At 52.9% G+C, this 16,897-nt stretch overlaps 1 protein-coding gene across 1 annotated transcript in view; it reads left to right on the top strand.

The window, feature by feature from the left end:
• The window catches only part of PTP4A3 (protein tyrosine phosphatase 4A3), a 50,522-nt gene extending 37,086 nt beyond the window's left edge, over positions 1-13,436 (top strand). Inside the window, exons 2-6 of the mRNA XM_065629401.1 lie at positions 1,257-2,047; positions 3,980-4,072; positions 7,171-7,301; positions 8,192-8,266; positions 8,727-13,436. Of these exons, the coding sequence (XP_065485473.1) occupies positions 1,943-2,047; positions 3,980-4,072; positions 7,171-7,301; positions 8,192-8,266; positions 8,727-8,844 (522 nt within the window). The 5' untranslated portion in view covers positions 1,257-1,942 and the 3' untranslated portion in view covers positions 8,845-13,436. The remainder of the gene's footprint in view (positions 1-1,256; positions 2,048-3,979; positions 4,073-7,170; positions 7,302-8,191; positions 8,267-8,726) is intronic.
• Positions 13,437-16,897: the final 3,461 nt, after the last annotated feature.

The following is a 16,897-nucleotide window of genomic DNA, read 5'->3' as shown; positions in this document are numbered from 1 at the left end:
ATACAGAGTGATGCGCTGGCAGCGATAGGGATGCGGCTGAGCGATCGGAGGGACACATCTATCACCAGCATTAGCGAAATCGTGTGCCCCTGGCCCTCTCCTCTGCTTCCCCCCACGCCACAAGAAAGCTCATTTGTGGGTGGCTTAGTTGGCCTAAGAGCATTAGAGGTGCATTTGGTGGACATGAGCTGCTCGAGCAGCGCCGGGAGCATGTGGCTGATTAGGGGCAGCAGCGGCTGTTTTCGGGCAGAACGCGGCATTCGGGCTGGAAATATTCGCCGTGCCGCCCCGTGCGTTTTGGGAACACAAAGGTGAGGTCTGGGGGGATGGGATGGGTGCAGGGGGAATCAGCTTGTGGTGCTTAAATACACCAGCCGGGTACTGGTGTTGGGTGGCGTGAGAGCAAAGCTCCTTCCCTGTTCTTGTGCTTTTCCCTTTCACTGGCGGGGAGTGTGTGTTGCCCCCACTATTTCCCAGTGCCATTGCAGCTTTTCAGACAGTATTTCAAATTTTTCAATTCTTTTTTTTTTAAACACTGGCCCAGGTTGCCCAGAGAGGTGGTGGATGCCCAGTCCCTGGAGACATCCCAGGCCAGGCTGGACGGGGCTCTGAGCAACCTGAGCTGGTGCAGATGTCCCTGCTCATGGCAGGGGGGGCACTGGGGGAGCTTGGAAGGTCCCTTCCAACCCAAACTATTCTGTGATTCTTTAAATACTGCCTTGCTTTCTAATCTGCTGTCTCCTGCAAAGATGAGCATGGTCAAGGATGCTCATGTGGGATGCTTAAGGTCATGGGGACCTTATTTATACTTGTAAACACCTCAAAGACGGGTGTCAAGAGGATGGACCAGACTCCTTTCAGTGATGCCGAATGACAGGATGAGGGGCAACGGGCACAGACTGAAGCACAGGAGGTTCCATCTGAACATGAGCAGAAACTTCTTTCCTTTGAGGTGCCAGAGCCCTGGAGCAGGCTGCCCAGAGAGGCTGTGGAGTCTCCTTCTCTGGAGACATTCAAACCTGCCTGGACACATTGCTGTGTGATCTGCTCTGGTGACCCTGCTTTAGCAGGTGGGTTGGACTGGATGATCTCCAGAGGTCCCTTCCAACCCCAACCACTCTCTGATTCTGTGATGCTGCTGGTGCATTTGTGGGCACCATGTCCTCCCTACCCCGCACCGGCCAGGGGCTTCCTCGGAGCCAGCCTGGGGAGGGAGAACACCCTCACCACCGCATTTTCCTTTCTCTCCCTGACAGCCTCGCTCTCCGACGGGATTTATGGAGGTGCTGAGGAGCAGCTCTGAGCCCCACAGCCCCCGGCAGCCCGTGCCCTAAAGCAGCGCCCGCCCGCCTCGCCTCGTCTCGCCCGGCACCCCGACCCTCCGACTCAACCATTCAAGGCTTCCGTGCATGGATCGCCCAAGCGAGGGACCGCTGCCCAACGCCGCCGACGCCGCCCCGTAGCCTCCCGGCCCCCCGTGCCACCCCCAAGTACTCCACATACCCCGATGGGGTAACGTGACGGGGGTCACCCTCCCGCCACCGCCACCCCCCATATGCAGAGGCCTTTCTAGAGTGCCAGGGAGCGCGCGGCACCGGAGGCGGCAGCCGCTCGCCGTCGCACACACGCCGAGGACGCCAACACTACAGCAAAGGGATTTTTTTTTTTTTTAATTATTATTATTATCATCATTAATATTATTTTTTTTCCCTTCTGGCTTTTTCCCTTGGGGGAGCTTGCGGTGTGTCAAGGAAGCCAGCGCGCACCCAGGAGCTGGGATTATTTGCACAACGTCTGTATATTGAGTTCTCAATCTTGTTTTATTTTTTAAGTACAGAGGGGTTGTTGCTTTTTTTTTTTTTTTTCCCCTCCACGCCACACTTTTCTTGGATTTTTTCCCCCCGTCGCCGTCAGCACCACCTCACTCTCCTCCCATCCCACCATGGCCCGGATGAACCGCCCTGCGCCGGTGGAGGTCTGCTACAAAAACATGAGGTTCCTCATCACGCACAACCCCACCAACGCCACGCTCAACACCTTCTTGGAGGTAAGGAGGGGAGGCCAGGGCCCAGCTGCTCATTTGGGGGCTAAAAGCTGGTGTCGTGATGCAACAGAGATCGGTCCTGTGTAGGATGAGGCAGCAGAACGTCCCCTTTGGTACCACGGCCCCCAGTGGCATCCTGGGGTGATGGGTCCAATCACCGCTGGCTTTTTTGGGGTAGGATGTTTTGAAGGACCCCAAGTGTGGTGGAGATGGAGCCGAATTTCCTAATTTCTGTTGCATCCCTTGCCAGCTCCACCAGCACATCACATCAAGGGGCTTTGCAGCGATGCACAGGGATGCACACGCAACCTCCGCTGCATCTCCCAGCACCTCAACAAGGACTTTTCATCCCAAATATCCCAGAGTCTTTCCAATGCCTGCAGAGTGTTGGGTGGCACACAAGGAGCCGGAGGACTTGGTGTTGCGTGAACCAGCAACGGTGCCTTGCCTGGGTGTTAGGAGGGGATTTAATGGATGCATGTCCATGGTACGGGGTGAAAGGCTTCGACTTGCTCTTTTTATCAGTGCTTCGGGGAAAGGCATCATCCTGCAGGTTCAGTCGAGCCGGCACAAGCAGGTTCTGCTTTAAAGGAGAGATTTTGGAATGTTGCTGCATTTGTGGGGGGACCTGGGGCTGCACGTGAGCCTGGCAAAGAGTTTTTTGCCTTAGACCTAAACCTCGTTGAGGTCTGATGTGCTGGCACCAGAGGTGTCTTCTGAGCTCAAGGAAACCCTCCCAATGCATACCTGAAAAAAAAAAGGGTGTGAGCCACAGGAGGGTGGTTGGGATTTGGGAGCGGCCACCCCATAGTCTGCATGCTGCACACAAGGCAATGGGGACGGCACAGTGGAAAGAGGGAAAATTCCCCTTTTCTCCGGCTTCTTGGATTTTTGGCTGAGCTGTCGCGTGTGCAGGGGTTTTGCCGTGGTCTGACGAGCGCACACGAGGAAGGAAGGAGATGGATCATGGAAGGAGACGAGATGACCTCACACAGTGCCCAGCGGGGCCATAACGCTGGCACGTAATCCGGGGGCAATCTGTGCGGCGGACGATAAGCCGCGCTGGAAACAGCCCAAATCCCACACCCAAGCCTGCCGTGCATTGGAGTGATGATGGGATACGGCAACGAGGTCAAGAAGGAGCCTCTGAGCAATCTGCAGGATGCTGAGTGTGGTCGGCACGGTCTGCTATGAACCCCTCAGCCACCTCAATGCATTTCTGCAGCAGGAGCTACAACCTCACTGGGCACAAATAGTTTCTCTTTTGGGGGATTAGCACCTGTGTCAGGGATGTTTCTGTGCCTGGAGTGTAAAATCTCTGCTGGTGCAGCCGTCAGGGCTTAAAATTAAAGGGCCACACTGGGGACGGACTTTTTAGCAGGGCCTGTTGCGATAGGACAAGGGGTGATGGTTTAAACTAAAAGGGCAGATTCAGGCTAAACACGAGGAAGAAATTTTTACAATGAGAGTGGTGAAGCGCTGGCCCAGGTTGCCCAGAGAGGTGGTGGATGAACCATCCCTGGAGACATCCCAGGCCAGGCTGGACGGGGCTCTGAGCAACCTGAGCTGGTGCAGATGTCCCTGCTCATGGCAGGGGGGGCACTGGGGGAGCTCGGAAGGTCCCTCCCAACCCAAACTATTCTATGATTCTGTGATTCTATGGTGCTTGCAGCTCCAAGGAGTCATGAAGAAGCTGGGTAAAAATCCTACCGTGGCCACGCAGCTTTGGTGCCCTTGGATTTGACGTTTCCTCATGCTTCCCAGTCTGTATGGACCACAGAGGGGTTTGCTCAAGGGTCCAGAGGGTGGGACACAGCTCTGTTTGAGAGTCCGTAGGGGTCAGTGTGATTGTAGACAGGGTTTGGACATGTTTGGGTTAACTAGGCTGCCACTGGCAGGGCTTTTTCAGCCCACTCCTTCTCCTTCCCTCGCCAGGACCTGAAGAAGTACGGTGCCACCACGGTTGTGCGAGTGTGCGAAGTGACCTACGACAAGACCCCCCTGGAGAAGGACGGCATCACCGTCATGGTAGGTGGGCAGCAGGATGGGCACAGGCTGGGGCTTAAATACCCGCATCCCTGGGGTCTGCTAAACACCTTCATTTCGGATAGACCAAAGCGACATCGCTTTTGCCTGGGAGCAGGATTTGAAGCCCAGCTTCATCCCGGGGGCGAGGCAGGAGAGCTCCCCATGCTGAGATGGGGCTGTGCTTTAAAAAAGGAAAGCACTGCCTACACACCCGAAACTGTGACTCACACAGTTGAGCCGGCAGCTGCCTCCCCTGCCTGTCACTCGGGCTTTAAAGCATCCAGGGGATGAGAGCGCCTCATGCCACGTGAAAGATGCTCGTGGTTCCAGTTACCCCTGACGTTATCTTCGGGGGATAAGTGGTATTTTTGCTCTTCCAGCAGCTGGCTGGTGCAGCTCTGGGGGATGAAAGGGAGCAGGCAGTGAGCAGGAAAAGGCAAGAGGGCAGAGCAGGCAGCTGCCTGTGCTGCGTCTTGGCTGATAAGTAATTGGAGATGATGTCAGGCGTGATTGCCCTGCCAGGGAGCTCGGCTCCAGCTGGAAAGTGAGGCTCTGCTCATTATTTAGAAAAGGGTTTGGAAGTGCCTCATGTCTCCTGGGTGGTCCTCTGCGTGTGGGTCCTCTCTGTATAGCTCTCTCTGCATAATGTATATCCTAGAGAGAGAGCGCGCTATATCCTAGATACAGGGATATAGGTAGATAATAGATTCTATGTCTCTCTAGGTACAGATCCTCCAGATGCAGCTCTCTCTAGGTATAGATGCTATGTGTCTGTAGGCTGTATCTTTTAAGGAAAGATAGCTGTGTCCTACACATAGAATATGTATGTAGGATATTGTATCTGTATGTGTCATATCATATTGCCATCCAGAGGGACCTGGACAAGCCAAGAAGTGGGCCCATGCCAACCTCATGAGGTTCAACAAGGGCAAGTGTAAGGTCCTACACCTGGGTTGGGGCAGCCCCCGGTATCAACCCAGGCTGGGGATGAAGGGCTGGAGAGCAGCCCTGCGGAGAAGGACTTGGGGACACTGGTGGGTGAAAGGCTGGACATGAACTGGTGATGTGCGGTTGCAGCCCAGAAGCCTTTTGTGTCCTGGGCTGCATCACAGGGAGCGTGGGCAACAGGTCAGGGAGGGGATTCTGCCCGTCTGCTCCGCTCTGGTGAGACCCCCCTGCAGTGCTGGGCCAGCTCTGGGTCCTCAGCACAGGACACACATGGACCTGCTGGAGAGGGGCCAGAGGAGCCCCAGAAATGATCTGAGGCTGGAGCAGCTCTGCTGGGAGGACAGGCTGAGAGAGCTGGGGTGTTCAGCTGGAGAAGAGAAGGCTCCAGGGAGACCTTATTGCAGCCTTGCAGTGCTTAAAAGGGGCCGATAAGAAAGATGGGGACAGACTTTTTACCAGGGCCTGTTACCACAGGACAAGGGGAAACAGTTCTAAACCGAAAGAGGGCAGGTTGTGGATGCCCCATCATCGCATTACCTGTTCAAACACTGGAGTGACGCTCGGCCGCTTCTTTGACCATCTTACACCAAGGATGAGTCCAGCAGAGCAGCTCAGTGACTCACTCCTCAAACACGAGGATTATGGCCCATGTTTCCCACCCACCGCAGCTCACCATGCCACGTCCCCTCCAGGTGATGCTCCCCTGCCCGTCCCTCTCTCCCACTGCTGCCCTGCTAGTGGCCACCCTCCTCCTGCCAAATATATTTTTGGGAGAGAAATCCCCCTTTTGGGAGAGACATGCAGCTTCAATGGGCTGCGAGTGCCTATGGGGAGAGACCATCCTTCCCCCAAAATTCTGCAGCAGTCACAAGCAAGGGACGGGTGTCACTTTTCCCCCTTAGCAGGTCCCAGGGCTGGGGGATGCTTGATGCAGCACTCGTTTTACCCACTTCATCACCGAGCTCTGATGTTGAGTCCCTACAGCTTGAGGATGAAGCTCAGAAGATGGGCCTTGTTTCTTTGTCCCTTAAGAGCCTTTCCTAAAGGATGCTGTTTAAATGGCCCATTTGGAGGGGTCTCCATCCCTTCAGCTCTCTCTAGGGCGGTGTTAGGGCTTTACCAGAGCATCCTTTCAAGACTCGTTTGTTCACCTTCCCCTCCATGTGTTGCAGAAAGCTAGAAAGCTTGAAAGCAGCATTGCGGAGAAGGACCTGGGAGTTCTGGCTGAAAACAGGGTGACCATGAGCCAGCAATGGGCCCTTGTGGCCAAGAGGCCAATGGTCCCTGGGGTGCATTAGGAGGAGTGTGACCAGCAGGTCGAGGGAGGTTGTTCCTCCCCCTCTGCTCTGCCCTGGTGAGGCCACATCTGGAGTTCTGTGTCCAGTTCTGGGCTCCCCAGTTTAAGAAGGACAAGGAATTACTGGAGGGAGTGCAGTGGCTACAAAGATGATGAGGGGTCTGGAGCATCTTTCTTATGAGGAGAGACTGAGAGAGCTGGGGCTGTTCAGTCTGGAGAAGAGAAGCTGAGAGGGGATCTCATCAGTGTTTATAAATATCTCCAGGGTGGGTGTCAAGAGGATGGACCAGACTCTGTTCAGTGGTGCCCAACGACAGCATGAGGGGCAACGGGCACAGACTGAAGCACAGGAGGTTCCATCTGAACATGAGGAGAAACTTCTTTCCTTTGAGTTGCCAGAGCCCTGGAACAGGCTGCCCAGAGAGGCTGTGGAGTCTCCTTCTCTGCAATCATTCAAAACCTGCCTGGACACATTCCTGTGTGATCTGCTCTAGTGACCCTGCTTTAGCAGGTGGGTTGGACTGGATGATCTCCAGAGGTCCCTTCCAACCCCAACCACTCTGGGATTCTGTGAGTTTTGGCACCACCTCAGGCCCTGAGCTTTCAGCCATCTCTCCAAGCCACTTTTGCTCAAACTTCTTATGAAGTGGCTTTGTGCTCCCAAACTCTGGATTTAGACAGGAGCTGCTGCAGGGGAGGATGGGGCTTTGCCATCCAAATGAGGAGAAGACAGGCGATGGCCACCCTGGTCCCAAATGCCATCACCCTGAGTGACAAACAATACCCATGAGTTTTTCCCCAGGGTCTGACAGTGTTTTCTCTCTTCCCCCGACCTTGCCCCCCCACCTTGCAGGATTGGCCGTTCGATGATGGAGCGCCTCCTCCCAGCAAGATAGTGGAAGATTGGCTCAACTTGCTGAAGACCAAGTTCTGTGAAGACCCTGGTTGCTGCGTGGCCGTGCACTGCGTGGCTGGGCTGGGGCGGTAAGTCAGAGCCTGGCACCCCAGCTGCCACCCCACCTGGAAAGGGAGAAGAGGGGAGACCATGTAAAACCACCCCTGCTGTCCTCCTTCCACCTTAGAGCAGGGGTTTACATGCAGTAGAGACATTAGCAGGAATAGGCGTTGATGGGGTGGGGAGCTGTTGCCTCTCAAATTTTCCTGAACATTTTTTAGGAAAAATTTCTTCCTGGAAAGGGTTGTGGGGCATTGGAACAGGCTGCCCAGGGAACTGGTGGAGTCACCATCCCTGGAGGGGTTTAAAAAATGCATAGACAAAGTTCTTAGGGACATAGTTTAGTGCCAGTGTTAGCTTAACAGTTGGACTTGATGATCTTGGGGGCCTTTTCCAACCAAAATAATTCTGTGATTTTTTGAGCTCCTCCTTGCACTTCTCATGGCCAAATCCTGGGCATCGGGGGAGGACCCGGGTTGCTCGGTGCTGTCCTACCTGTGTCCCATGAGGATTTTGCTAAGAGCTCATTGTAGAAATACTGCAAAATGCCTCCTGCTACAACTGGGAGCCAATGCTTTTTGAGAGCTGCTGCATTTGACTGCTCCCCCCGCTGCAGGTCAGGTTTTGCACGTGGATTTACATCCACTTTTGCCATAGATTTGCCTCCAAAGTCCTCATGCTCATTAGAAGAGCAGCAAACAGCTCAGGAGTTGGACTCGATGATCCAGGAGTTGGACTCGATGATCCTTGTGGGTCCCTTCCAACTCAGGACATTCTGCTTAACAAACAGCTTCCAGTCCCATCCTGGGGGTTTCTCCCCCCACAATCAGCTGCTCCTTGGGACCCCCCGTCCCACGATGGAGTGTCAGCCCCTGGGCCACATGGCTGGGGAGTGACCGCCGCTGCCGTTGCCTTTCAGTGCTCCTGTCCTCGTCGCGCTGGCCTTGATCGAGAGCGGGATGAAGTACGAAGACGCCATCCAGTTCATCCGACAGTAAGTCGAGCGGTGTATCGGTGTTGGGGGATCTGGAACGGAGGGATCCGGTGTGCCTCTGGCTGTGTTTTGGGGCACCAGGGTTGCTTTTCTCTCCTTTTAGCACTGAAAAGGGGAGGCCAGCACCAAGCACCCTGTGCCTTTGCATCAGGGCTGTGGGATGCTGGGGAGGCATCTGGGAGCATCCTTGGGGAGGTTTTGGCAGGCACCCCGCTTTGGGCAACCTCCCCATGTGTTTCTTCCCTTTCTCTCCATGTTGTAAGACTTGTGGGGTGGATAAGCAAGAAAAGTTGCTGGGGTTGGTGCTTCTCTCCATCCCTGGAGGATGCACACAGCTGCAGCATCCAAAATCCCTTCTTGCTCTAGGCAGGGGTGTTCAGCACCCCAACAAGGGTAGGTTTGGGGTGGGGATGTTTTCTGCCACACCACTGACTGTACTGGCCCTTCTCTGTTCCCACAGAAAGCGCAGAGGAGCCATCAACAGCAAGCAGCTGACGTACTTGGAAAAATACCGACCAAAGCAGAGACTCCGATTTAAGGACCCTCATAACCACAAGAACAAATGCTGCATCATGTAACCTCAATGACCTCTTGCCAAAATCCGTGCACACAGACACCCCGGGCACTCGCGCGCATCCCACCCCCTCCACCTCCTTGCCCAGCCCCGTGCACCCCACACGTCACCCCACTGACAGGGCTGGGGTGGGGGGACATGGAGCACCACCAGGGTGTTCCAGCACCCACAGCACGGTCTTACCGGACCCCCCAAAAAAACGCTGCTCTCTCCAGCTACATCCACGAGGTGTTAGCAGGCAATGAGCTCACGTGATGGTTCTTCAATGCCTTCTTCCTCCCTTTCCCGTCTTGTTGCACTGAGAGAGATGGTGCTTGGTTTGGGGTGATGCAGGCAGGGCTGTGCCAGCTGAGGAGGGATGGGGAGCAGGAGGGCTGGAGCACCCCCAGAAAAACCCTTTCCCACCTCTTCCCTATAAATAAGGGCTGCAGCAATGGGAACAGAGGTGGGGATGGCACAGTGGCCTCCAGGGGGAGGATGGTGATTGTAGGGAGAGGTGAAGGAGGCTTGTAGCTTGGTGCTGGCCCTGTGGCCACGGGAAGGGCTGAGCTAATTCCCTCCCCAGCACCATTCCCTTTCTCCTGGCTCCTCCCCGCTTCCCCATCTCCCCGTTGCCTTGATGCCAGCTGGGCTGCTACAGGTGGGGCTCGTTGTGGGCTCCCTGCAGCAAAGGCAGAGGCGCTGGGAAATTTGGGGACCATGGTGGGGCTTTGAGGCACCCAGCTTTGCCAAGGTGCAGGGGCAGCACTGGGTCCCCCAAAGTGTGGGGTTCTCTTTATTTATAGCTTCCAAATTCAATGCACAGGCTGGTGGGTTCTCTCCTGTCATGTCCCCGTCACCAAGCCATGGCACAAACCCCAGTTCTGGCTGCAACGCCCTGGGAATGCAATGTGCATCTCAGGGCATGTCCATGTCCTCCACCGCTGCTTTTGCTGGCCAAGGGGCTGGGCTGCAGCTTTCCTGGGGGATTTTGGATGCTCATGGCAAGAGCACGTCACCAAATTTTGCACCTGCCTTTCCCAAATCTGTAACGTGGCACCTGGCACCCCAAAACCCCCCCAGCGCGTGCCCTGGTGGGGTGGACTCAGAGCTGCCCCCTGAGCCAGGACATTAAACATCTCTCAACTTTCTGCCTTTGAACGCTTGCAGCAGCTGGAGCAGTGGGCACATAGGGGGTGTGGGGGTGTTTTTTCTTTTGATGAGGATAAGAAGAACTTTGCTAATTAAAGAAAAAAAAAAAACTTAAAACCCAAACCTGTTTGTCTTCCGCACGTCCTCTGACCTTTCTTTCTCCCATTGCTGCCCAGTGGAGCCGGGTAGGTGACCCATGGACCCCAGACCGATCCCCAGCACTGGGTCATAGCTGGTTGCCATCCATTGTCACCAGGGCAAACGTGTGGCCCAAGGGATGCTCCAGGTATCCTTTGGGCTCGCTGCTGCTCACCTCCTCAGCTGCAGAGGATCACAGATGGTGTCGCAAGGAGAGATAGTCATCCAGCATCTCATGGTCTTAGGCTACCCCACTTGAGATGCCTTCAGAGCCCTGTGCTGGGTATCTCCAAAGGTTTGTGTGCCTTCTGAAACATAGTGTCCAGAGACATTTGCTTCAGAGGGTTCATCTCTTAGGATAAGTGGTGAGGAAGGCTGGTTAGACACCTTCAGTACCTGCAGAAGGGTAGGGGATGGCTTCATGCCACCGCACACAGGCAGAGGAGGAGCTCGGAGCCGTTTCCAGCACCATTCCTCCCCTCCTGATGGGAGCCAGCCCCACTGCACAGCAGGGATGGCCATCCCATGGAATGGGCTGTGGTTCCAAGCAAAGTGGAGACCCTCCACGCATGGCCCTGGAGCTGTCATACTGCATACCTTGTGCCTGTCCAAGCCCCCACATGATGGCACAGCCTTCGATTCCTTGAGATTCCAGGCTGTTGGTTCCTATGTTTCATGGGGAGGTGGTGGTGGTTGAAGGTTCTGCGTTGGTTGGGAACGGTGAGAAACTGGGTTGATAAAAAGGCCTGATCCTGTATTGCAGCAGTTCTCTTGGGTGGGTTCACCATCCCCGTCCTGTCCCGTTGTGTCCTCCTGCTGCTAAAACAGGTGCTGCTTCATCCCCAGGGGCGATAGGAGGTGGCTCAGCATTGCGACGGGGACAACTCCAATCCCACTTAGCCAGGAGACCTCATCCCATGTGCTCTCCGGTCACAACAGGCTGTGCCACGACTTGCGAAGAGTATAGGATAAAGTGGTGGGAATTGTTGCTTTGTAGGCCTGGAGATGTTTCTGCCCTGGCAAGAGGTTTTCCTCGCCCATGCTCGTGGGAGCATCCCATGGCAGATGGCCCAGGGCAAGGGGTCCAGGGCTTCAGCCACGATGTTTTGGAGTTGGGGTCAGGATGGGGACATTAGGGCTTGGATTCAAGCCTCCTTTGGCCACAGGAACTCGTCACCTCCTCCATGTAGGGTTTGATGGTGGAAGGTGCTCATGGAAGTGCTCATTGCTGCGCTCTGCTGAGAGTACACTCAAATCTCAGCTGGGTGGGCTTGTTTGGGGGGAACACGAGGAGTTTGCAGTGCTCCTTCACTTTATGTAGCATCAACCCAACCACCTTAAAAATAGAACTTCTAGTGTAAGAGAACTCCTTGACCTGGTACAATCCACGTGGCCAAATCCTGAGCGCCTCGGGCTGGCAGAGCGGCATCTTGATACTCTTCAGTTTTGTGAGTCACTGCAAAAAAAAAAAAAAAGGCAAAATCATGCTGCTTGTCCTCATTTTTTTCTTTTTTCTTTTTTTCATCTATGTCTCCCTACTCTCTGGAATTTGCTGTCATCTCCCATGTGCTGCTCCATGGACAGGACAGCTCGGCAGCCCAGGAGCTCCTGTCCTTGCATTGAGGGTTTGAACCCACTCCAAAGTTTATCTGGGTTGGACTGCCGAATATTTGGGATTTTTTTGATATACACTTGGACTCCTGTGTCTGAGGTACCAGCTCCTTGATGTTTCAGCCTAGAGAAGGTTATGGAAACATAATGGGCTGGGGTCATCCAACTGGGTTTGGGGCTGGAAATTTCAAAAAAGAGCCCAGTTCCTTCACAAAAACCTTGGGACAGTTGGGGAGGAGGGAAGGTTGGAACCCAGTAGGCACATAGCACCGGAGCAAGGCCTAAGCAGCCAAGGGCTCATGGTTTGGGCTGGTTTTGGGGTCTCTCCTTGTACACTAATCCTCATTTCACCTTGGATGCCAAGATGTTGAAAGGCGAGCCTTAAAAATCGGATGTATTTGCTGACTCTTAATGCTCCAGTTGTCTCCATTGGGTCTTGGCAGATGTCATAGGGAACAGACACCCCCATGGCTTTGGCTACAAACCAACCACACTATCCTGCCCTTTTCTGCAGAAGCAAAGGTACAAACTGGGTTTTATACCTTCTCACCCCTATCCGTCTCCCTCACCCCCTCTATGGAAACCATCTCTCCACAGTTTGCAGGGACAGTGCTCCAAACTGGTAGCAAGAGCTTTGGAGACCCAAAAGATGGCAAAGCAGAGATGCCCTAACCATCCAACCAAGAGCCTGTAGGCTTTGCCCAGGAGTCGGTCATGGCTGAACCTCGTGTCGGGGAATAAATCTGAGCAGGAACTCGTAGTTGTGTCCTCCCACCCTTAGGAGGCTTTTGTGTCCCTTCTGTTCTCCATGTTTGCCAGTCAGATGGAGCACATGGTGGGGACAGCGGCGGGAAGGAAGGCAATGCCGCTATTACAAATGGCCAGCTTTTTATTGAAGGTCTGGTGATGCGTATTTAAAGCCTTTGCATTTTTAAATTCACGTGATGAGTCTTGCAATAAGGCTGACACTGGTGCTTGGGCTGAGAGCTGCAGATGAGGAAGATTATGAGTAACAGATTTCCCGAGGATGCTGAGAGTCTTGCTCTATCTACAATAGAACAAGTTGCTTGCTTCTTTTTTTTTTTCTTTTTGTTTCATTGGTTTTGTTAGTTTTTTTATTAGTCCCAGTGGGAAAGCACACAGGGAGATTCGTGACTTCCATGTGGTTTCCAGGATCTTATATCTCATTTGCTTCCCGCGGGCTGGGTCAGTGCAGTTCGGTGGGTGGATTTGGATGGAATTCTGTCTGGTGGAATCAAAACGTAGCTGGTTTCTCTGCTCGAGGGGGGTCACGGGCTGGCTGGCTGCGGTCCCTCTCTCAGACTCTAGCAGACATTTCCCGGGGAGGCGGGTTGTTTTGGGTTGTTTTGCTGTGCTGGGCTTCCCTTTAGACGACAATCTCCCAATGAACTCTTGACTTCCCTGCTGTTTCTTTCTGTGCAACAAAGCATTGCATATTTTCCTTTTTAACTCATTGTAGTATGTAGATTAAGCCCAGATGACTTTTTTTTGTTGTTGTTCTGAGCCATAGCTAAGTTATTATACCCAATGCTTTTTGTATCAGATGGCATCACTTTGAATATGCAGATGAGGTATAGGATCTTGACACTTTATAACCTTTTTAAAAAAGAAACTTGTCTGTTTACTTACATCTTGTGTAAAAAGGAAAAAAAAATGTATGCCTTTGAGTAATCACTTTTTTTTTTTTGAGTTTTATGAAATTACGGCAGTTTCACTCCAGCAGCCAAATAAAAAGCGTTCACTGTTTTGTACATCCCTGTGTGCTTCGGTGCTGCTAATGGGGGAGTTAATGAGATGAAGGAGACAATGGCAGAGCCAAATTCTGGCCAAGGGACGGTGGAGGGTGCATGGGGGGGGTGGTCAGGGTCCTGCTGCCTCCCCTTGGCTGGAGACCTCAGCCCACTCTCGTCCCATCCCAAATGTGTCCTGGCCACATTCCCCACCCGTTCCTTGGGAGTTCTGTGTCCAGTTCTGGGCTCCCCAGTTTAAGAAGGACAAGGAATTACTGGAGGGAGTCCAGTGGCTACAAAGATGCTGAGGGGTCTGGAGCATCTTTCTTATGAGGAGAGACTGAGAGAGCTGGGGCTGTTCAGCCTGGAGAAGAGAAGCTGAGAGGGGATCTCATCAGTGTTTATAAATATCTCAAGGGCGTGTGTCAAGAGGATGGACCAGACTCCTTTCAGTGGTGCCCAATGGTAAGATGAGGGACAATGGGCACAGACTGAAGCACAGGAGGTTCCATCTGAATATGAGGAGAAACTTCTTTCCTTTGAGGTGCCAGAGCCCTGGAACAGGCTGCCCAGAGAGGTTGTGGAGTCTCCTTCTCTGGAGACATTCAAACCCACCTGGACACATTCCTGTGTGATCTGCTCAGGTGAACCTGCTTTAGCAGGTGGGTTGGACTGGATGATCTCCAGAGGTCCCTTCCAACCCCAACCATTCTGTGATTGTATGATTCTGTTTTCCTCCTCTCATTGCATTCCTCTTTCTTGGGAACTCCCAGGACAGACAACAGAAGTGGCTGGGAAAGGGCTGGACCTACTGCATTTAGATAGAACCACAGAATCGTTTTTGCTGGAAGAGACCCTCAAGATCATTGAGTCCAACTATTAACCCAACACTGGCACTAAACCATGTCCCTAAGAACCTCATCTATGCATCTTTTAAACCCCTCCAGGGATGGTGACTCCACCACTGCCCTGGGCAGCCTGTTCCAATGCCTGACAACTCTTTCCGTGAATAAATTTTTCCTGATATCCAGTCTATGATGATGGGCTACAGCCAAGTTAGATAAACTAGAGCCCAAGGCAGAGACAATTGATTTGCCCAGTGCCAAGGCAGGTGCTAGGGGTGCACCCAGGGCTCCAGGCATTCACATAAAGCCCTTTTCCCCAGGGGCTGCTCTTTGCCCCATCCAGCGTAGTCACTTTACGATCCATCTCCAGCCCTTCCTTAGCAAAACATTGTGCAGATCTTCAGTAGAGATTGCCAGGCTGGGCACCCCTCACTTCTAGCATCCCCCCAGCATAGTCATCATAATTACAGCAGGGTCAGGAGCCAGCACGTTGCCAGAGAAAGTCCAACCAACAACAGTCCAAGCAAGGTCATCTCCAGAGGAGTGTCTGGCAGCAAAGAGACCCCAGAGCTGTTCTGCAGCAGCAAACTTTCCTTGGCTGAGCGAGCTAATTGCATTGCTCACTTACCAAAGTGCGTCATGGTTTTTAAGTACCCACTTCATCATGAAATCGTTGGTGCAAGCAGAGCCCACACACACCCTGATCCTGTGTCTAGCATGTCTCAACTGATGCAGTTCGATAAAAGGTGTTGTAAGGCTCAGAGACGCCTTTTATCCCACGTGGAAAGAGCTGACCCCATAGCAAGGCTGAAGGGTGCTGTTGGACAACTTGCTCAACTGAGGGCCCCAATTGGGTCCCCAAGGGCCCATGGCTAATAAATCACAGCACCTGTACAGTGGGCAGCCCTTGCTCCACAAACACCAAATACCTGGATTGACTGTGACCAGCACGTCTGGGCTCTGGCATGAAGCAGCAGTGTGAGGAATCAGCTCCTAAATATTCATCATCCACCACCATGAACACACCTGCCAGGGTCACCTGGGTTAGGAAGATCTTGCAGCTGAGGATCTGATGGCTGGTTCTTCCTCCCTTGCTGCTTCTCCTATTATAGACCAGTTTAATAGCTAAATCTACTGGGTGGAGAGCAGCTGCTCAGTGATGGAGGTCTTGGGGTAGCATCTCCCAGTTGAGCAACACAAGACATGTTGACCTCAGTCCACCCAGGAAGGTAGACCGTGTGAACTGGTCAGCATACCAGCAAGGAGGAGCCAGCTTCAATATTAGGATACACTTTCTGCTGGCAAAGTGGCCTTTTAGAGGAAGGACATGGTGTTCAAGCCCTTGAAGGACTCTAAGAACAGGACAGATGTTTTGTTCCATCCAAAGTCAGGATGGATGGCTTCTGTAATGTATTTTTTATCCCAAACCCCACTAATGCCTTGTGGTCAGCTGTGGTCCAGCCCAGCTCTTCTCTAGGCTCAGGACCAACTGAGCAAGTTAAAACAGTGGAGACAACTGAGCTAGGCTGTACATGGGACACTCGGAAACATGGCAGATATCACAGTATTTCTGCAGGAAGTGGCGTATGTTATCTACGGGAAAATATTTCTTTTGCCTGGAGGAGGGTGAAGGCTGAAATGACCTGGACTCAATATTTTCTGCAGGAAGGGCCTGCTAGGAAAATAAGTCTGATCTGAAAGACGTGAGATGGGTTAATTACCCACTCTCACCACCTAGTTCCAACTTCAGACCCCTCAGTCCTAGCCTGTAGCTGAGACTCCTGGAGGAACCAGGCACTATAAGGTACCAGCCAGGCTGCTGAAGAGGTGGGCCCTTGGGAACCACCACAACTCAACAGAGCCAGCAGACCTTGGGGGAGCTTGTGACCCTCTTCCAGTGAGTGTTGTCTATAGCAAAGCTCTTCCATGGGAAAACATTCAACCAGCTCAGCTCCGGGTTAGGGCAGGGGGGCACAGGCCAGCGGGTTGCTGCATGGGAAGCTGCTGCAAGGATGCTGCAAGGTGGGCATTGACATTTCAGCTTCAAATTCAAGACTGTGGTCAAGTTTCCTTATGCTTCCACTGCCAGAGTAATGGTTCAGTATTAGTCTTGATGATGAAAAAATTTGTAACAGATCCTGTAAGGCCCATTTGTCCATCTCTCTATCCCAATAATTTAAATTCAAGGACTGATTTAATTCCACAGGGCATGAGAGCTCCCAAAGACACCTACAAAGTTTCCTACAAGACCAATGAAAACAGAAGATAAAGACTTGAGTGGTATGTCCAGCAGAGCATGGCTCAACTTTGGTTAGACACCCAAGAGTCCACCCAGAGGAGACATTACACACACCTCACCAATTGAAGATCTGCACAGTGCTTCACCACTGGCAAAGACCACCCATAGGGCACGAAAACAGGCTTTGTTCATGAAACCGATTGGGTTTTTAACTCTGGCCCCCATGACCAAGGCAGGAAGGCAAAGACCAGAGGCTCCACGGAGGCTGAGGAGCAGGAGCCTGCATGAATGGGCTGGTTAGCAAGGAAAGCTGACACTAATTGTGTGAGCTCCCGAGTAATT

This window comes from Caloenas nicobarica, chromosome 2 (assembly GCF_036013445.1).
Source record: "Caloenas nicobarica isolate bCalNic1 chromosome 2, bCalNic1.hap1, whole genome shotgun sequence".
Lineage (NCBI taxonomy): Eukaryota > Metazoa > Chordata > Aves > Columbiformes > Columbidae > Caloenas > Caloenas nicobarica.
The sequence above is the reverse complement of the archived record's forward strand: the minus strand, read 5'-3'. Positions and strand labels throughout refer to the sequence as shown.